Source organism: Xenopus tropicalis, chromosome 1, assembly GCF_000004195.4.
Source record: "Xenopus tropicalis strain Nigerian chromosome 1, UCB_Xtro_10.0, whole genome shotgun sequence".
NCBI classification, from domain to species: domain Eukaryota; kingdom Metazoa; phylum Chordata; class Amphibia; order Anura; family Pipidae; genus Xenopus; species Xenopus tropicalis.
In genome coordinates this window covers 25,562,626-25,584,230 of record NC_030677.2, presented here as the reverse complement: position 1 = coordinate 25,584,230, position 21,605 = coordinate 25,562,626, and the positions used below count along the sequence as shown (strand labels likewise).

At 43.5% G+C, this 21,605-nt stretch overlaps 1 protein-coding gene across 9 annotated transcripts in view; it reads right to left on the bottom strand.

Annotated features, from left to right (window-relative positions):
* jakmip1 (janus kinase and microtubule interacting protein 1) overlaps nucleotides 1-21,605 on the bottom strand; it is an 89,161-nt gene that overhangs the window by 22,262 nt on the left and 45,294 nt on the right. For 7 of the 9 annotated variants that reach the window (XM_012955890.2, XM_031895258.1, XM_018090813.2 and 4 more), the window contains exons 9-13: nucleotides 8,972-9,100; nucleotides 8,241-8,369; nucleotides 3,672-3,755; nucleotides 1,960-2,022; nucleotides 1,491-1,589 (exon numbers count right to left, since the gene is read on the bottom strand). In XM_012955890.2, coding sequence (XP_012811344.1) covers nucleotides 1,491-1,589; nucleotides 1,960-2,022; nucleotides 3,672-3,755; nucleotides 8,241-8,369; nucleotides 8,972-9,100 — 504 coding nt within the window. 9 annotated transcript variants of the gene reach the window in all.

The window sequence follows — 21,605 nt, the reverse complement described above, 5'->3', positions numbered from 1 at the left end:
TACTGATTTGGTCTGGAGTGGTTAAAGGAACAGTAACACCAAAAAATGAAAGAGCTTTAAAGTAATAAAAATATAATGCACTGTTGCCCTGCACTGGTAAAACTGGTGTGTTTGCTACAGTCACACTACTATAATTTATATAATAAGCTGCTGTGTAGCCCCGGGGGCAGCCATTCAAGCTGGAAAAAAGGAGAAAAGGCACAGGTTACATAGCAGATAACGGATAAGTTCTGTAGAATACAATAGTGTTTTATCTGTTATCTGCTATGTGCCTGTGCCTTTTCTCCTTTGAATGGCTGCCTCCATGGCTACATAGCAGCTTATTTATATAAATTATAGTAGACTTTCTGAAGTAAACACACAACTTTTACCAGTGCAGGGCAGCGGCACATTATATTTTAGATACTTTTATACACTTTCATTTTTTGGTGTTACTGTTCCTTTAAGTCAACAGTTTTTAAGGGCTTGTGGGTGGCCAGCTTTACTCTTCAATTACAATGTGCCCAATTAGGCAAGCAGGACTTTTCCTCTAACAGTCAGAGTTTTAAATCATGAAAGAAAGGTTGAATCAGATAAAGCAGTTACAAATTAGTTAAAGTTAGACTTAAAGGCAAATTGTTAAGGTAAAAAAATGTGATAGTTTCCCTTTATACTTCATAGTTTTTATCACTGCATGCTGAAGCTAATCCAGTCAATGTGCCAATCAGAAAAATATAAGTAACAAACCAGGGGGTATGAAATGATATGGGCCCAGCAACCCATAGCAGCCATTTTTCTAACTGCACTATACCAGTTAATAACAAGGCAACTGCTAATTGGTCGCTATGGGTTTCTACACGGGAAGAATTGTGCATGTGTTGCTTTATACGCACCAAGTGTGAGCATTTCACGTGAGTGCCAAAATGCAATGAAACAAACAAAAAAAAAACAGCATGCAGAGGCAGCAAACTGGGCACACAATAATGTAAAATTTACCCAGGCAATGAAATGGACAAAAGTGAAGCAAATAAAGTCAAGTGCAAAAACAAATATTTCTTTTTATTATATTACATTATTATTATTATTAGAAAACCGAACTATAAAAAAAACCAAAAAAAAAAACCCCAATCCCCCCCCCCAAGGCTTCGAAAAACATGCTGAGCATGCAGGGTTGCACGGAAACATAACAGTAAAAAGACGTGGCATTATCAACATTCACAGTATGACATTGGTCACTGGTTAGACGTGCAGGAAATGAACAGATAGGAACTGGATCACATGTACAAACATTCATGAAGTGCAGTACTGTGTACATTCTTGTGCCGTTAAGTAACCTTTCCTAATTTAAGGCATTGGATTATTTGTTTCCCCCCTCCAAAAAAGCAGAATTCCATGCCCGTAGTCTATCCAAGTGCTTGAGTGCTATACAAGAGCTAGTGCTAAATGTATTTTATTCGGGGCTGAAAGGAAATCTCTGCTCCAGCAGACAGTTTACAGATAGATTCTCTTACTTCCAGTTCTAGAACTCTGAATTCTAAGAGCTCATTCTGGTCCCTTGCATCCTGGATTTCATTTTTCAGCTGTTTTTCTTCCAGTTCAAATCTGAAGAGCTAAGAGGGGGAAAAAAAATCATTAGCCAGAAGCGGCCTGTGCTGCAGAAGAGGTTAGCTCTGTAGTGACCTCTGCAGAGCCATGATGTCAATGAACAGATTCATTTGAAAAGTATTTGTTGTGACAGGTACAGGGGGATGAATATGTTAGGGAGGTTTGTATACAGACTGCCTTAGGCAAGCAATGATCATGGTCTTGGGGGGAGAAGGAAACACAAGGGAACCCCGCAGAATACGCACAAGCAGTTAAAAAAGGAGAAGTCGCTTAGGTTACGGCTTCCCCACTCCAGGAATCAGTGTTTTTAAAGGGCCCATGAGCCAGGCAAGAGTTGCCTGTGCCTTGGGGGTGGCCGACCCTGTCCTGCCTTACCTTCTCTAACAAATTCTGGTTCGACTTTAGAAGTTGCTGTTTTTCTTCCACCCATCTTGAGTCCTGAGACAAAATATATAAAAGACGGTTATTTTGGGATACACGGTTATTTGTGATAATAGCAACAATATAAAACAAAACCTTTACATCCACTAACACAGTCTCCTCGGCTGCTGGGAGCCACTACTTAATCCTCAATTTTTAAAACACAATGTGAGGTTTGATATAATATCCTATATTTTCATATCGATATAATCATATATGCATGTATTTTGATAACTTTGGTACACTTTGATGCTTAGCATATCATACTCCATGTAACAGCAAAAGCTTGAACATCCCATAATAGTTGTTTTTCCCAAATAGTACCCTTGCACAGCTTGCACCTTATGAAATATATATTTTGAAAAACAACTTAATCTGTGCACTAACGCCTCTTCTACTCCTTGTGTCCTCCTTAAAATTCTTGTCCCGCATTAGCCATCCTTGAAGCTAATGAGGTTCTACTCTATTTTTTATAATGATTCCTTTGTATCTGCACGTACACAAGGGGTATAAAAAATGATCACGTAAGAATAAACTGAACAAGTTTGAACTTCCATTGTGGTTGTGTCCTTCTTGTTCCCGTATATACGCCTTTGTCCCGGCAGGAGGGCTCCCTCAGGTCACTACATTTACAGTCTGCAGTCAGGAACCCTAACACACATAAGTGTCCCTGGGATCATCATGTTGAAGGTAGCTCTATTTTACTTGCTCCTGCAAGGGTCCCACTCAGGGCACAGGATGCCCACCTTTATTTGCAGCCATTAATGACAGCTCCTATTTTGGGAACTGCTGACAGCATATTTTACAAAATGAAGAATTTCTAATCTGGATCTGCAATGGTTTTTACTTGCAGATGATAGTCAACAGACTACACCACTTACCCTAGGCTCTGGGTCGAGGAGGTGGCTATTAATAGATGAAGCAGACAGTTCCTTATACTACTCCAAGTAGGTGCATTTTTCCCCAACATTCCATAAGTTTACACAGAATTCCACTGGTAAAAAGGGGGTGTAAAAATAAGAGGCACCAGGCTTAAAGCAGGAGACATTAATGGGGCCATTCACAATACCCCACACAATTGGCCATTTTTTGCACTTTGTCCACTTAATGGGAAATCGCCCAGTTAGCTGCAGGCCTCAGCTCTCCATTTTGCAGAAACCTGCGGAATGCATTAATGTAGGTGTAAATCCTCGCATATACCCCTAACTTGCATATGTAAGTTAGGGAGCGGAAAGAGGTGCAGTCCACATTGGGGCCCCATACTTACTGTCTGCTCGGTTTTAGAGACACGGTTGGGCTGCGCAGAGCGCCGGATTATAAAAATGTTCCCCTATGTATTCAGAGATTAATCCTAACCCTCATTCAATAATGTGAAATTGTAAAATGTGCTCACAAAATAATGATACCATCTGAGGGGTGTGGTCTATATCTATATCTATCGTCTATAGCTAATCCATCTTCCATTTTAACAAATCATGATATAGAATTTAATTATATACATCCACCCTTATGTCCAGTGTGAGTCAGCAACAGTTTCTTCAGGTATAAATGAACCTACTGTAAAGTTAAGGGTGTTAGAATTTGCAAGCAGTGAGCTTCTGGGTGTAAGGCAGGACACAAATTGCACAATAAAAACACCAACCAGAAAGCAAACCCAAAGCTCTTACCTGGCCTCTCTCGGACAAAGAATTTTCTAAGTCTTCAATTTTTGCTTGGTACCGTAATAAATCTGTTTGCAGCTGCTCACGAGTCTGGGGATGATACAATTGCATTCCATAAGTAATTACAGGGCCCATATTACTAAGTTTGCAGGGCCCTCCTAACCAGAGGGCCCCAATGATGGACAATGGAGCTCCTCTGAAGAAAAAAAAGACCTATGCTTAATCACAACCCTGACCCACCCACCCCCACCCCATTATGCCAAAACAGTGGCCATGATCCTCCCAATTGCTGCCTAGCTGACAAGCAAGCCCCCTCTTTGCCCCCCTTTGCCATGGGGCCCTTGACTGCATATGAGCCTCCTATGAGAGAGGCTAAAAGGCAACTCCAACTTTATCCCTTCCTTGAGAGTAAAGTTTTTGTTAAAGTATAGCAACATTCCATTTAATCAATCCCTTTAAAATTTAAATGCATAAAAAATGCAAGGTCTTCAAGAATAACTTTTACTGAACTGCATCTGTATAAAGGGTTAAAGAATTCACCAATAAATAAATGCTTAGTATATTATAGATAAACCTACTTTTGGCAACATATCTGGTAGCCAGGATCACTCACCCAGCCTAACAGTTACAAAACAAATCACTGATTAACCCTTTTAGTGCCATGGGACGTAGATTCTACGTCCTGGGTAGCAAAGGACCAAAGTGCCACAGGACGTAGAATCTACGTCCTACAGCACTATCAGGTTTACAAGCGCTGCACTCGCTTTTAAAGCAGCGCAGCGCTTGTAAACCCTTCACAACCCCCTAGGCAACGAGCAGAGCGGATCATACTCACCGATCCGGTCCCACGATCGCGTCGCCAGCCAATGACAGCAGTGGACACGCGATGATGACGTGTCCACTGCTGTCCCTTTAAATAGCGCCGCCTACTGTCGGCTCCTCATTCCTGCTGCGCACTTCGGACCTGGTGGAGCTCCCCTGCTGCCTTCCTGCTGCCTTCCTGCCAGATTGATCGCCCCTGATCGCCTGCCTGCCTTGGGTAAGCTGAACTACAACTCTCTACCACTGTTTATTTTGCTTATTTCTATCTCAACTGTCTAAAATTTTTATTTTTTTTTTTTTCAATTTTTTCTTCTATCTTTGTCATTATTACACTTTTGTACACATACACACTTATTTACAACTTTCCCAAGCACACACAGACACTCACACACACACTTACACTTTTTTTTTTTTTTTTCTATCTTTCTTTTCTTTTCTTTCTTTCTTTGCTTTCTTTGGCAGTCTTTTTTTTACTAAAACTTTATTTCTGATCTTGCTCTATAATTATCTGATTTATTTGGTTGCATTTTAGTGTTTTTTTGGCATTTTCATAATTGATTTCTGTTTTTTTATTATTGTATTGCACTGTAACTTTTTTATTGCTATTGGGTGCTGAATTTGCAGTGACGTTGGTGGATCCAGGGCTCTGACCACCAATTTCATTGCAATTATTGTTCTTCTGTTGGTTTAGGTGGTTTTATTGGATTTTACTGATTTTATGGTGTTTTATCTTTGCATTGTTCTTTATTGTGTGTTTAGTGCCCCCAAAAAGGTTGCTTTTGCAGTGACATTGGTGGATCCAGGGCTCTGACCACCGATTTCATTGCAATTATTGTTCTTTGATTGCTTTTAGTGGTTTTATTCCATTTTAACTTCATTTGATTTCAGTTGTTCTAGAAAGGCTAAGATTGTTCTGGTAGTTTCTATTGCCAAGGGTTAGGCTGATGCCACACATGGCGTAGGGCTGATTTTTTTCAGCAAGTGGAAAAACGCTTGCCGAAAATTCAGCCCTACGCCTGCTACTTGTGCCTGCACCCGAATGAATGGAATACGCTCGGGTGCAGGCACATGTAGCCGATATACGCATGAAAACGCGAGACTTTGCATTCTCACGCGTTTTCATGCATATATCGGCTACATGTGCCTGCACCCGAGCGTATTCCATTCATTCGGGTGCAGGCAAAAAAAAAGGGGTGCATAGAGTGCAGCCCCAATATTATGCATTTTCAGGTTTGGGGGCCATGTACTTATGTGCAACCAGACATAGGTATCGTTTTATTCAGGGGAACTTGCAGATTGATGTTTAGTAAGTTTTTGGTAGTTGCCATGGAAATTTTGGAGAGAAATCTAGGTTTGTATCTGGTTTTTCCTTGATTTCTGACCAAAGCGCTGACTTCTGCAAGGGACTGCGGCCACAATTTTCCATGTAGAAAGAGAAGAGTGGCGTCTCTGAATAGCTGAAGGTGTGCACTTTTTGTAAATATATAGATTGTGGGGGTTATCTCACAGGTAGGGGGGGTTAACACTGAAAAACTGCAGGTAGTGCACATAGAGCGCAGCCCCCAAAATTTCAACTGAAATTGCCCTTATGCATTGCCCCTGTTTTGGGGCATTTGGTGGCCACGTCTTTATGTGCACCCATACATATGGGGTATCGTTTTATTCAGGAGAACTTGCAAATTGAGGTTTAGTAAGTTTTTGGTAGTTGCCATGGAGATTTTGGGGAGAAATCTAGGTTTTTTATCTGGTTTTTCCTTGATTTCTGACCAAAATCTAGGTTTGTATCTGGTTTTTCCTTGATTTCTGACCAAAGCGCTGACTTCTGCAAGGGACTGCGGCCACAATTTTCCATGTAGAAAGAGAAGAGTGGTGTCTCTGAATAGCTGAAGGTGTGCACTTTTCGTAAATATATAGATTTTGGGGGTTATTTCACAGGTAGGGGGGGTTAACACTGAAAAACTGCAGGTAGTGCACATAGAGCGCAACCCCCAAAATTTCAACTGAAATTGCCCTTATGCATTGCCCCTCTTTTGGGGCATTTGGTGGCCACGTCTTTATGTGCACCCATACATATGGGGTATCGTTTTATTCAGGGGAACTTGCAGATTGATGGTTAGTAAGATTTCGGTAGTTGCCATGGAGATTTTGGGGAGAAATCTAGGTTTGTATCTGGTTTTTCCTTGATTTCTGACCAAAGCGCTGACTTCTGCAAGGGACTGCGGCCACAATTTTCCATGTAGAAAGAGAAGAGTGGTGTCTCTGAATAGCTGAAGGTGTGCACTTTTCGTAAATATATAGATTGTGGGGGTTATCTCACAGGTAGGGGGGGTTAACACTGAAAAACTGCAGGTAGTGCACATAGAGCGCAGCCCCCAAAATTTCAACTGAAATTGCCCTTATGCATTGCCCCTGTTTGGGGGCATTTGGTGGCCACGTCTTTATGTGCACCCATACATATGGGGTATCGTTTTATTCAGGGGAACTTGCAGATTGATGTTTAGTAAGTTTTTGGTAGTTGCCATGGAGATTTTGGGGAGAAATCTAGGTTTGTATCTGTTTTTTTCCTTGATTTCTGACCAAAGCGCTGACTTCTGCAAGGGACTGCATCCACAATTTTCCATGTAGAAAGAGAAGAGTGGTGTCTCTGAATAGCTGAAGGTGTGCACTTTTCAGAAATATATAGTTTGTGGGGGTTATTTCACAGGTAGGGGGGGTTAACACTGAAAAACTGCAGGTAGTGCACATAGAGTGCAGCCCCCAAATTTTTAGCTGTAATTGCCTTTATGCATTGCCCCTGCTTTGGAGTGTTTGGTGCCCATGTCTTTATGTGCACCCATACATATGGGGCATCATTTTATTCAGGAGAAGTTTGTCTTTCAAATTTGCCTTTGTTAGAAAATTTTTATGAGATTTTTTTTTGTCAAATCCACATTTGATCATGCGTCCAAGTTTACGTTTTAGAAAAAAAAAAAAAATGTCAAAAAAAAGCTCCAAATTGCACAATGCACTGACAAAAAGTATTTGGCTTTTGAGAGAAAACTACATTGCACCTAGAAACCTGAAGGTCTGTAGTTTCTAAAGATACTGAACATGAGGGGATATTTTAGATTTACATATAAGTTATGCTGCATCAACTGTTACAAGCGCTTTTCCGCTTTGTTCTGGTGTGATATTGTACTAAGTATTGCTTTAGTTTGGGGGTTACTTCTGGACAGGAACTGTGGGGTACCACCACATATTTGGTATCGTTGGACTTGGGAGTATCAGGGCTTTTACAAACGACAAAAAAAAGTGTGTAAAATTAACTTTTCTATGGAAAAAAACCTCAAAATATACAGAAATTTTTCATAATTTTTTTTTTTTTTTTACATATTTCACCCAAAATACACATCATATCTCCAGAAAAGTTATAAAATTTGATATGTATGTTGAAGCCCAATTAGTGACGAAAAAAACGATATATAATTTCCCTAGTTTCATGGAGGTTTTCCTGCCAAAAAACATTGTTAAAGTGAATGAGTACAAAATGCTTAAAAAACGTCTGGCACTGGGGGGAACCGAAATGACGAATTCGGCTGGCACTTAAAGGGTTAAGGCTATATTGTCATTGTTATTTTTATATTTGTAATCAGACCTTCTGACATACTACCTGGTTGCTAGGGTATTTAAGACATGGCAAACTGAGCTGTTAAAATTCCAAGCACAACAGAAAATGCAAATACATAAAAAAACCCAAAAAGCAAAAATGATTACCCTTGCTTCTCTTTCCGCATCCAATGTTCCCCCTACTTGCTCCTGAAGAAGTGCGTACGCCCTCTGTAAAGCTTGGTACTCTCGTGTCAGCTGGCGGAACCTTAAATCAGACTCTTCTTTAGGTGTGTTCTTTAAAAAGAAATTAATAAAATAAAGGACATTCAATGCACTGTATACTGCAACCCAAAACCATTTCTCAGGCAAACGGGTTCTCAAGCACAACTTCAACTCTGGGTGCTAATGGCTCTTTGATCTGCCCCATCTTGTGGTGCATATTGGGCAACACTGTTTGATGATAATCTTACCTAGCCTATTATTTTATAGGGTACCGCCTCTTAAAGACATTGCCTGACCCATGAGTGAGCTAAAAATGTGTAAAACTTTGAGTACAGCAGACACACAAATATACGAACAAATGTATATACCGAACACAAACTTACACAGCATAAAAAATAAACCTACAGACACCCCAAAGTCTCAAACTCAAGGCTCAAAACTTTCTGCACACTCTTGGGTGCCTTCTTCTCTTATCTTATATATAACTCGGGTCCGCAAACACATACAGAAATAATTCTATACACATCCAAGTGCAAACTCAGTCAGTTACAAATGAACCACACTTATAGCTGACATGCGCACTGTACATCAAAGCAACACAGAGGAAGACGGAGGAGAGAAAATATAATAGAAGATTGCACACAAGAAGAATGAATATCTAACCCACAACTTACATCCTCTATATCCTCTTCGGGTGTTGCTGGTGTCCTGTCCGTTTTATCGGTTGTGTATGAGGTGATGGAGGAGGTTTCAGAATCCACAGATTCCTCGTCAAATCCAAAAAATGTCTCCACAACATGCCTCTAAATGTTAGGGGTAAAGGCAGCACATCAGCAGGGAAATGGCTAGTTATTATTATTATGAGGACTACGTCCGAGTTAAAAAAAAAAAAAATGATTTACATAGCCAACATGTACATTGCTAAAGACAACCAAATTCATCATTATTAGCTTTGTTCTTTAAAGACCCCCCTTAGCCCCGAACCTTGAGCTGACAAGGTTCATTATTCTACAGTTACTTTTTCTCTCTGGTTGAAGCTGAAAAACTAGAATTTTCAGTATTTAATAGAACACATTCATCAGGTAGCAAAGCTAACTCTTCACATTGTAGACCTCACATTAATTGACTCACAGAAACCAATCAAATATCCGATTTTACTATTCTATAAGTATTAGGCCAGTTAAAGCTAACTATAGATTGGAGCTGCACAATCGTATGGACAATCACCGAAGTGCCTCATTCAACCGTATCCTAAAATTGAACAGATTCCAACAATCTGAGAAAGCACTCTCATACTAATATTAGGGAAAATCGAGCTACACCGTTCAAAATAGTGATGTGTGAGGAAGGAAAAACTCAAACCGTTCCTGACCCAAAGTGCAAGGTGGCCAAAATTTGCCCGAATAAAACACTGCTGAACTTCTGGGGGTCCAAGTCAGTGACATGTCTCTTAGAGATGAGGCAGCGGTAGAAGGCAGGGCCCCAAATCTTATCTGTCTAGTGCAGCAGTTCCTCTGGGTCAAATGACCCTTTCACAAGGGTCACCTAAGACCATCGGAAACACACATATTTCCAATGGTCTTAGGAATAATTTTATGGTTGGGGGTCACCACAACATGAGGAACTGTATTAAATGGTTGCGGCATCTAGTGCCCCATTTGGATTTTATTCCACCTCTGCATAATCTGCAAACCCCTGTTACAACTGCAGTAACATTTATTTATTAAGTGGTTTCCATTAAACTGATAAACACTTTTGAACACTGCAGCAACTGACAATAGATTTGCTCCAGCTCGTGATTCTTTGGAAATGCAGCCAAGGACGTTTATTCTAAAGCTTTCCTACTAAGCCAGTGCATAATAGCAGCCACCCTGAATTAGGCACACAAGGTTTTCTAAATGATCAACACGCAAACCTATCTCCTGCTTTTCTACGGACACGGCACTCAGTGTTAGTATTGTTGGAAAAAGGGATATGCAAATGTGTACTAAAGTCAGAGCATATCCATGGATCAAGATCTCATACACACCTAATGAGATGGGTTATTAAGCCACAAGGGCAGATGCTGATCACAGAAAAGGATGGGACGACTGATTAATAAGTACCTACACAGAATATGCACTCAGCAATCAGCACTGAAAGCCTCACACTGACTTGCGTTATTATGCTAAACGCCTGAAATGTCTTTCTTGCCAAGAAGACGATTTGTCCTTGTTCCCTTTGCGCGTCGTTCAAAGCATTTAGGACCTTGCAATGCATTTGCATTTAGAACCTTGTTTACCAGTCTTTGTGAAACCTGTCATCTAACGGTCGGTTCATAATATATTTCTCACAGGTTGCGGAGCTTATAATAATGTGGCTACCAAAGACCAATGGCACAAAAAAATGGGACAAATGTAAGGGTTCCTTATTTCCAGCACCTGTTCATTCAGGAACCTATTAATAATCATGAATTAGAACATATAAAGATCCTATCCCAACCCAGGGGGAAACATATGAGACTATGCCCAGTTTTGCTACCAAGTGACATTAAGCTGTACAGTTTTACAGTATGTTGGTCAGATCCCAGAATACCTAGGCTAGGAGTGCCAAACTTGTCAGCTTGTCAAGAGTGTTAGGGTTGCATTCCTACATTTGTATCATCAGAAGGGTAGAGCTCCACAGAACAATGAATTAATAGAGACCGAGTGGCCAGAGCTCAATTAGAGCTCTTTTAGGACCAAGTTGGCTTCACTATTCCCTATACCTGTCAAACTACTGCTATTTCACTGCAGTGTCTTTGTTAAGGTGAAGACACATGGAGCTACTAGCAGCAGCTACTTTTTCACGGCTACTAAATGCCAGAACATACCCTGCCATAGACAATACTGAGAACTGCTTCTGCTAAAACACCCGTAGAGACAATTATTAGTAAATTATCAGCATTCTCTATTTTAGTAGTCACGACTAATAGCTCTGTGTTTCTTAACAGACACACACCTATGCTACTGCACTTAAATATCTACTGAATTGAAGCTTCATAGTAAGGTATGGAATCTATTATCTCTTTTACTTTTTAATGAGGGTTTAACATAGTTTGGAGCAATATAAAACTTCCTTGTACACACTATAACATATACCATCAAGCAGTGGTGCTTCACCTTGACCAAAAGCTCCTCCAAGCCAAAGTCCACTATTGTACAAAAAATGATGGAGGAACACAGATTTCTCTTGGGGGGTCAGACAGTATACATTGTGTTTTCCTTCTAGCTTAATGATTACAGTATTAATTGCATACTGTACTATTATCGTATTACTCTGAAGAGAAATCATGTTCATACATAATTGGTTTAATTATCATGGTATCAGAAATGACTATGCTGTTTTAAGGAGATTCTGAATTATAAATCCTGTGCCAGTAGCTGTAATGCAAGCAATGCTAAGACCAAAACAATTTAAATTTTTAGCCAGTATATACAATATGTTGTAGCTATTGTTTTAGTGAACTGTGGCAGTTCGCATCAAAACAACAACCACAATAATAACAAAGATGACAAACACATCTGTCAAAAGCAACTGTACCAATACCTGCTTTATATCAATGAAAAAACAACAAGAGAAACAACCGGCAATAACCACAGAATGAATACAAATAGCCTGACCAGTTACCAGAAAAGTGATATCATGGCACAACACCAAGCCCTGGGCAGTACACCAAGGCTCCCTATAAATATTCTTACCTTCATGCTTATAGGTCAGCTCCTGGCATCCCGAGAAATAGAGACACACCAATGCGCAGAGGCAAACGAAGAAAGAGAAGTAAACAATGAGCAGCAAGTCTTCCATTGTTCGAGAGTAGCCAGGGAGAGCCCTTCAGCACTACTTGTTGTAACCCATGTAATAAGGTGCCGAGACGAAGAATGGGCTCACTGTGCTGCACAATAACTTGCACTTTCATAAAAGGACACGCGTCCCCCTACTCTACAGATTTAAATGCTCGCCGTGTCCTTTCTCCTACCTGCTAGCTGCCCTGCACTACTGTTCAGGTGGCTTTGCAAGTCCTATGTGCGCCTCATCTCCCTAGATGATTTAATATGAGCTGTGCCGAGCTAGCAACAGTATCCCAGCGCTCTCATCCGGCATCAACAAACAGCACCACTAAAAATACGGTTACAAGGATCACTTATATTGGAATGAAACCCACTTCTGGTTGGAATGCAGCAATAGAAGTGGGACTCGAAAGCTGAATATTATGTGCACAAACTTAGTACTGTTTTATAGAATGAAATGAAGATTCTGAAATCTCTCCAAAACCCTTGGCACCACATATGAAATCTATAAAAAGATAAACAAATAATAATGAAGGAAAGCTATAGATGCGGCTGGGCTTATCTTTCTATTCTTTCAGGCTATTACTTTTTGCTGTGCAGCTCCCCATTTGGTATTTAGAGGATAAGGTCACAAAAGATGAAGCTGCAGATTGTCTCAGAACATCAGTATTTTAATGGTACAGTTACTGGATCTGTTATCTGTAAAACGGTTATCCATAAAGCTCTGAGATACGGGAAGGCCGGTTTCCATAGACTCTATTTTAATAAATCAATTCAGATTTTTAAAATTAATTTTCCTTTCCTCTCTAAAAATATAACAGTACCTAGTACAGGTATGGGACTTGTTATCCAAAATGCTTGGGACCTGGGGTATTCTGGGTAAGGGATCTTTTTGTAATTTGAGTATCCATACTTTGTCTAATAAAAAATTACATAAACATTTAATAAACCCAACAGGGCTGTTTTCCCCTACAGTAAGGATTAATTATATCTTAAGGTGGCCCACCTATTGTGGGTCATATTGGGCTAATTCAATTGTTTGGCCCTAGCTATCACAGCAAGGACTGCATGAATGAGCTGATGCGGCCCCCGATCTGATGGGAAAATTAAACCTGCCATATCAACAACTGGCCACTTTTCAGCCAGATATCAGTCAGTGGGGCATGTTGGTGGTCCCCATACATGGGCAGATAAGCTGCTGAATTGGTCTGAAGGACTCAAATCAGCAGCATAAATCTGCCTGTGAATGGCCACCTTAAGTTGGAATCAAGTCCAAGCTACTGTTTTATTATTTTAAAAATTTGAATTGATTAAAATGGAGTCTATGGGAGATAGTCCAAGTGCAGGTAGGCATTCAAGCAGTCCATACAGGCATGTAAAAATAAGTGAATTTATTTTTTATTAGGAGCATTTTATGGGAGATAGTCTTCTCATCATTTTGAGCTTTCTGAATAATGGGTTTCTAGACAATCCTATGCCTGAACTTGATATAATTAATCCTTATTAGAGGGAAACCAATTCTGAGTTTATTTAATGTTTCAATGATTTTTTAGTAGACAAGGTATGGAGATCTGAATTAGGGAAAGATCCTATATCCAGAAAACCCCAGGTCCTAAGCATTCTGGATAATGAGTCCTATACCTGCACTACTAATTCCCCAATGGCGTAACAATCACTGCTGGCTCTCAGGAGAGTGGGCAGAAGCAGGGATTTAAATGAGATCGGGTTTGTGAGATGCATCAGGGCAGGGAGATGCGACAGCGGAGGGAGAGAAGGGAGGTGGGAAGAGGGGTGGGTTTGCTACTGCACAGAGTAGTTACACCACTGCAATTCCCCTTTAAAGCAGGTACTAATGCTGTAGAGGCTGTTAGTTGTCTTCCCCTTTACAGAAAGAACAAGTGAACCAAGTGGCATTGCAAAGCGTACAAGTCCCAGACACTGGCAGGAAATGGAAGTTTGCCACACAAGTCTGGCATCCTCTCATTAACAAAAAAAATCCATATATTTGATCTGCAAATGCAGCTATGCATTAAAAATGGGACCTTTATTATCGTGTACTACCCAGGGAGAAATGCTGATACTGCACAGACAGAAAAGCCAAAGGAAATGCCACAACATATACAATGGTCTATATATTTCCAATTTCAGTGGTTTCGAGGACTCGGGACACGGTGGAAGTCAGTGAACATAGAGAAGCAATGTGGGTAAAACTGCATAAGTCATTTATATTGTCCTTTAGGTGATAAGAATAGTTTGAGTCTAGTATGATGCATGTATGTAATTTATTTATTTATATAGCACCACAATTGTACACAGTGCTTTACAAGGTGTATTATAGTTATAATATATGTTATATAATAACAATAGACAAAACAATGCTTAAGAGCAAAGAGATTTAAACACACAGTTTGGATGAGGTCCCTTGCCCCAAGCAGCTTACAATCTATTAGGAAGATGAGGTGTGTCCTCCTCGGGACTGCCCGACCGATATCTGGCTTGCAATTGGCCAGATCTTGATCAGGCAGGTTTAAAAATCTAGTCAGATCGGGGACCACATCAACATGCCGATGTGGTCCCCGATCCGACTACATTTTTAAACCTGCCCGATCAAGATCTGGCCAATCAAGTCCTGTCGGTAGTGCCCATACATTGGTTGATTAGCTGCCGAATCTGTCTAAGGGATCAATATCGGCAGCAATATCGGCCCGTGTATGGGGACCTTAAGAAATCCAAGCCCGCCGTAGGGCTCCTCCAGTTACATGGGATTAGGAGAAACAATAGGTTACCTGAAAGCTCAGACTCCGGCAAAATGCACTAAGATCAAATTAGCCTGGGTTCTCCCGATATCGCGAGATGATCCTGAAGATCTTCGGGAGAAGATCCGTTCGATTGGCGACATCGGCAAGCGAGCGGATCTTAAAGTTTATAAGGACCTTTACTATTGAGGGCTCTGGCACACGGGGAGATTAGTCGCCCGCGACAAATCTGCCTGTTCGCGGGCAACTAATTTCCCCGAAATGCCATCCCACTGGTGAAAATGTAAATCGGTGGGATGGCATACGCTGCAGCGCGATTTCCCTGAAATCACGGAAGTTTCCTCTCAAGGCATGGCCTTGAAATCGCCGGTGGGATGGCCAACTAATCTCCCCGTGTGCCAGAGCCCTGAGTGCTATTCTGATATCTACTGGGAGCTGCTATCTTGCTCCCTTCACATTGTTTTGCTGATCGGCTGCTGGGAGTGGGGGGATATCACTCCAAATTGAAGCGCAGAAGTAAAGTGTGACTGAAGTTTATCAGAGCACAGGTCACATGGCTGTGGCATCTTGGGAAATGAAGAATATGGCTAGCTCCAAGTGAAAAATTTAAAATTAAATATAAAAAAAAAAATCTGTTTATGTTTTTGAAAAACTGATTACAATACAGGATTCTACTGGAGGAGCTCAATTAACTGATGTTTTCCCATTACAGTATTACTTTGAGCATTATAGTACGGTTAATATGAATGCAGCACCACCTGCTGGTCACATTCCAAACATGAAGTTGTCGAGGATGTTGGTGAAGTTGTCAGGAGAAAGAAAGAGGGCTGATCTGATGTTCTACTGGTTAGGAAAGGCATGAGAAAAGTTATCTGAGGTTTCTAATGTTTTTCCTGAACATCAGATCAGCCCTCGTTATTTCTCCTGTCAACGTAATCGACAGTGCAGTACAGTACCCTTAATATCCATCTAAAACAGAGGCGCCTGACGTGTTTCGTGCGCACTTAATGCCTATGATTAAGTGCGCACATGCACAAAACGCGTCTTTTAGATGGAATAATAAAGATCTGCTTTTAACGAAACTTCATTGTCCGGAGTGTTTGGAGTTCTCTTCACTTTATTTACGGACTGTTTCCCCTCAGTTACGGGTTCGGGGCCCCGAGCACCCGGACCACTTTTGGACTCTGGTGAGAGTTTTCTGATTTAAATTACTTTTCTGATGTTTGGGCTTTCGGATGTATGTTGCACTGTGCTAGGTTCGGGGTATATACACCCGGACCTCATCAATTCATCTGGTACGGATTAGAATTCTTGATAGCAGTCCTTGAGCCCCTTTTTCCTATATATATATTATAAGAGGATTTGTTTACTCACCGATAAAGCCTTTTCTCGGAGTCCCGTCACGGCAGCACAGGCACTAGTGGGTTAATGCACTCTTCCCTTTAGGAGGCAGGATAGCAAAAGTAAAAAGGGCTAGGTTTCATCCCCAGCCTATCCCTCCCTCTTCCCTGCATTAACCCCTCCTCCAACAGTTACGGCTAGCACAGCTGATGAAGGAATTAGAAGGGTGGGACTCCCTGTGCTGCCGTGACGGGACTCCGAGAAAAGGCTTTATCGGTGAGTAAACAAATCCTCTTTTCTCGGTCGTCCCTTAGGCAGCAAAGGCACTAGTGGGTTCGTCCCAAAGCTAAGAGAAAGGGTGGGATACTTTTAAGAACATGAGTATTAACAGAGAAAAACGAGAAGTATTAATATAACTAATAAGTTGAGGGTGCTCTAACATGGCAACTGGAGGCGGGCGTTACTGCTGCACCGCTGACTGGAGTACTTTGCGGCCGAAGGCTGCCTCCGCTGAAGAAAAAACTTGAAACTTGTAGAATTTTGTGAACGTGTGTATGGAGGACCACGTAGCCGCTTTGCAAATCTGCTCCGCTGATGCGGCGTTAGCCAATGCCCATGAGGTGCTGAGGGCTCTGGTAGTGTGTGCGGACGTTTTGAATGGGATAGGTAAGCCCCTTTCCCGGTAGGCCGCGGTAATTAGGCTTTTGATCCAACGAGCGATGGATGCTTTGGAAGCCTTAGCGCCCTTGTGTTGGGAGCCATATAGGACGAATAGTGAGTCAGACTTGCGCCAATCAGTTGTCCTGTGGATGTAAAACTTTAATGCCCTCACCACGTCCAGATTGTGGAGAAGCCGTTCTTGTGGTGACGATGGCTTAGGGCAGAGCGAAGGTAGGACGATCTCCTGGTTCAGGTGAAAAGCTGAATTGACCTTCGGTATGAATGTGGGAGGGGTTCGAAGTACAACTTTGTCCTCGTGGAAAATACAGTATGGAGGTTTATGGGATAGGGCACCTAATTCTGAGATTCTTCTGGCTGAAGATATTGCTACCAAGAACGCTACCTTCCATGTGAGCAGCTTTAGGTCAATTGTGGCCAACGGTTCGAACGGTGTGCTCTGGAGAGTACGGAGTACTAGATTTAAGTCCCATGGGGGTAGTGGACTTTTGTATGGGGGTTTGATGTGTGCTGCCGCCTGCAGGAACGTCCGGACATCTGGATGCATAGCTAGTTGGTGTTGAAAAAGTAGTGAGAGGGCGGACACTTGTACTTTTAAGGAGTTGACCCCCAAGCCCTTGTCAAGACCGTTCTGGAGGAATTCCAGTATTGTGGGAATATGACATCTGGATGTACTGCGTTGTGCATCTGTGCACCAGGTGAGAAATGTGTTCCAGACTCGGTGATAGGATTTTACGGTGACTGGTCTGCGAGCTTTCATGAGAGTGGAGGTCACTTTGGTGGAGAAACCCTTTTTTGACCAGATGGAGGTCTCAATAGCCACGCCGTGAGCGCTAGGTTTTCCAGCCCAGGGTGGTGAAGTTCGCCCTGGTGTAAGAGGTCCGGTCTCATGGGCAGTCTCCATGGTGGTGCTATTGCTAGTGTCTGGAGCTCGGAGAACCACGGTCTTCTTGGCCAGAACGGGGTGAGAACTATGGCTGTGGTCTGGAACTGAAGGAGTCTGCGTAGGACCGGATGAATCATGGGTATGGGTGGAAATATGTACACCAAGTTGAAGGTCCACGGAGTGGTCATTGCGTCGATCGCAAATGCCTGCGGGTCTCGGTATCTGGTGCAGTAGTGAGGAACCTGATGGTTGAACCGGGAGGCCATAAGGTCTACCTGTGGTGTCCCCCATCGCCGCGTGAGTTGCCTGAACACTGTTGTGTTTAGGGACCATTCTCCTGGGTCTATGAAGTTGCGGCTGAGGAAGTCCGCCTCCCAGTTGAGGTGGCCTGGGATGTACACTGCTGTGAGGTGGCAGTGATTGTCTTCTGCCCACTGAAGTAGTCTGGAGACTTCCTTCCAGGCCGCGCGGCTCTTTGTGCCCCCCTGATGATTTATATAGGCCACTGTGGTGGCGTTGTCCGATTGGACCTTGATTGGGCGTCCGTGTAGGAGATGTTCCCAGTGAGTGATGGATAGGTACACCGCTCGGAGCTCTAGTAGCTTGATATGTAGCTTTTTCTCTTCTGTAGCCCATTTCCCCTGTACTGTCCTGTGGCTGAAAACGCCGCCCCAGCCGAGTAAACTGGCGTCTGTTGTGATGACGGCCCAGCTGGCGAATGAGCAGGTTCTGCCCATTAGAAGTTTGTTGGGTTGAAGCCACCAACGTAAGGATTGTCTTGTGGAGTGGGACAAGTGTATTGGGCTTCTGAGGTCGTGGTGAAGCCTTGACCATTGTCTGAGAAATTCCAGTTGTAGGGGGCGCATATGAAATTGGGCGAACGGCACTACCTCTATGGTTGAGGTCATCAGGCCTAGGAGACGCATGCAGGTCCTCGCGGTGAGGGCCGTGGCGGACATGGCTTGTTGCGCTGCGGTCGAGAGACATGTCTGTTTTTCTGTTGTGAGAGATACTTTGTGTTGGGTGGAGTCGAAGAGGACACCTAGAAAGATAATGGACTGTGTCGGACAGAGTGTACTTTTCTTGCGATGTATTTGCCACCCGTGTGTTTCTAAGATGCGAACGCATGTGGCGGTTCCAGCGAGTGCTTGAGTGTGGGACGGGGCCCGTAGTAGGAGGTCGTCTAGGTAGGGAAGTACGTATAGTCCTTGTTGTCGCATGTAAGCCACCAGGGCTGCCATCACCTTTGTGAAGATGCGTGGGGCTGTAGCCAGACCGAAGGGGAGAGCCTGGAATTGGAAGTGGCTTCCTAGGAACGCAAATCGTAGATATTTTTGATGGTCCTTGTAGATAGGGATGTGTAAATAAGCGTCCCTTAGATCGATGGAAGTAAAGAAGTCCCCCTGCTGGACGTTGGCTATGACTGACCGATGGGACTCCATTTTGAAAGACGGCACAAACAGGAATTTGTTTAAGGCCTTCAGGTCGAGTACCGGTCGGAATGAGCCATCCTTTTTTGGTACGAGAAAGAGGTTGGAGTAGAAACCTGTTTTTCTTTCTGGTGCTGGGACTGGTATGATCGCCCTGGACGTCAGCATGGTGTTTATGGCTTGTTTGAGCGCGAGTCTTTTGAGAGGTGTGGGTGGCATGTTTGATTCTAAAAACTTGCAGGGGGGTGTGTGGTGGAATTGGATCTTGTAACCCGAAGAAACGAGTTGGTGGACCCATTTGTCTGATGTTGTAGATAGCCATGTCTCCCTGAAGAGTAAGAGGCGGCCCCCTACCGCCTCCTGTATACCAGGGGGGGCTTGTCCTTCATGCGTCCTGGGATTTATCTGGGGTTCCCTTGAATGGGCGCCTCTGTGTGTTCCAGGCTGGTTTCCTGTTGGGGCGGTAGCTCTTCGTAGGGCCCGAATATGTGTTCTGTGGCCTTGAGCTTTGGGGGGAGCGCCTGGTATAGTTGGACGGGCGAAAGGACCGTTTGGGTTGCGGTCCCCCTGGGCGTGTCTTCTTGTCCTGGGGAAGGAAATTACTCTTTCCCCCAGTGATCTTGTTGATGATTGAGTCTAGTTCTGGGCCGAATAGAGAAACCCCTGTGAATGGCAGAGCTACTAGGTTTTTCTTTGAAGCTGGGTCGGCGCTCCAGGTTTTCATCCAAAGGGCGCGTCTAGCTCCGATGGACATAGCCGATGTTTTAGCTAAGAGTTGCAGTGTGTCCATGGAGGAGTCGCAAAGGAAATGAACCGCATTAAGGATCTTGGATAGGAGCCCATGCATGTCGAAGGATTCGTCATTGACTGCTGTCAGAGCCTCCTCGAGCCACAAGACTGCCGTGCGTGACACACACGCTGAGGCTACTGTAGGTTTGAAGGCAGAGTTGGCTGAAGAGAAAATATTCTTGAGCAAGCTTTCCGCCTTCCTGTCCATGGGGTCTTTAAAGGACGTTCCGTCCTCTAGTGGAATGGTGGTGCGTTTAGCTAGTCTAGCTACAGGTGCGTCCACCTTGGGGGTGTTGTCCCACAAGTCCTTGTGTGTTTTGTCAAAAGGGTACAGAGTATCAATTCTCTTATCCTTCGTTAATCTACGGTCTGGAGTTTTCCATTCTTTTGTAATGAGCTCCTGTACTGTCTCGTGTACTGGAAAATGTTTTTGGTGTCGGAGGGTTGAGCCAAAGAGTTTGTCTAATGTCTTTTGCTCTTTAACTTCCTCCTGTATGCCCAGAGTCTGAAACATGTCAGTGAGTAAGACATTGATTGCCTCTGATTGGGGTCTATGGGTTCGATCGGCTGAGTGTGCGGCCTGATCTAACTCCTCTGAGCTACTGAGTGCTAAGTTATCTTCCTCAGAGGTATAACCTTCTGTTTCTGGTTGTGCCGGGCCTACCACCGTGCTGGGTGGTGGGTCGGTGGTAGGGACTTTGTCTGATGAAGTACTCTGGTGACTGTGTTGTATTGTAGAGAGTTTTTCAAGTGAGGTGGAGATACCCAACAATGTAGTCTGAAAAGGCTTAAACCAATCCGGTATCTCTGATGGGGTCTCTGTGTGTTGTGGAGAGGGTCTGCTCCTCTTACTTTCTGGGTTGTGTTCCCTGGGTTTTGAGCGTTTGTATTGACGCTTTCCAGTGCCCTGGGCTGGTTCTGAGACCCGTGGTGTGTCCACCGTGTCTGGCCTGGGGGAGTTGCCTGCCTCAGAAGCCATGTTAGGCCAATTAAGTCAGAGTGTGTATAGTTAATACAAGATTATCACAGAGACAGAGTAAGAAGGGAACTGTGCTAGCAGTACCTGTGGCGTTTGGGGACTAACAGTGCCCTTGTGGAGCTTCCCGCAGCGAGAAAGGGGGGGACTCTCCGGTATTTAGGACCCGCCGCTTGTGTTCCGCGCTGTCTGCGCCTTACCGGAAGTACGCGGTGTGCAGAGAGCCGGGACTTCCGGGTGGCGCGTTTGGGCGCGAAGCCAGTAGCGCTGCGTTTGAAAAAACGGCGCGAAACTGGCCGGGAACGGTAGAGGCAAACATCGCCGTATAGGCGGTATAGTAAGGTACCCTGGGGGGTTTCTGTTGCCGTGCTTGGGTTTTGCCTTCGGCTTGGGTTGGATCAGACAGCGCTGCGGCTGTAGTGAATCCAGGGTCCATAACCCCATGTAAGGTGGGACATGAGCAGCGCGATAGCATGCCCTTCTTGTCCCTACCTGTGCAATTAGGCAGCGCAGGAGCATGCCGTATGCGCCCCTCTGAGTGGGGAAGCCCCTGGCAGCGCAACAGCATGCCGTGGTGGGCAGTGGTGTACCGGCCAGGTGCTGCACCATTTAGGTGTCTGGTTCAGGAAAAAATAAAATTAAA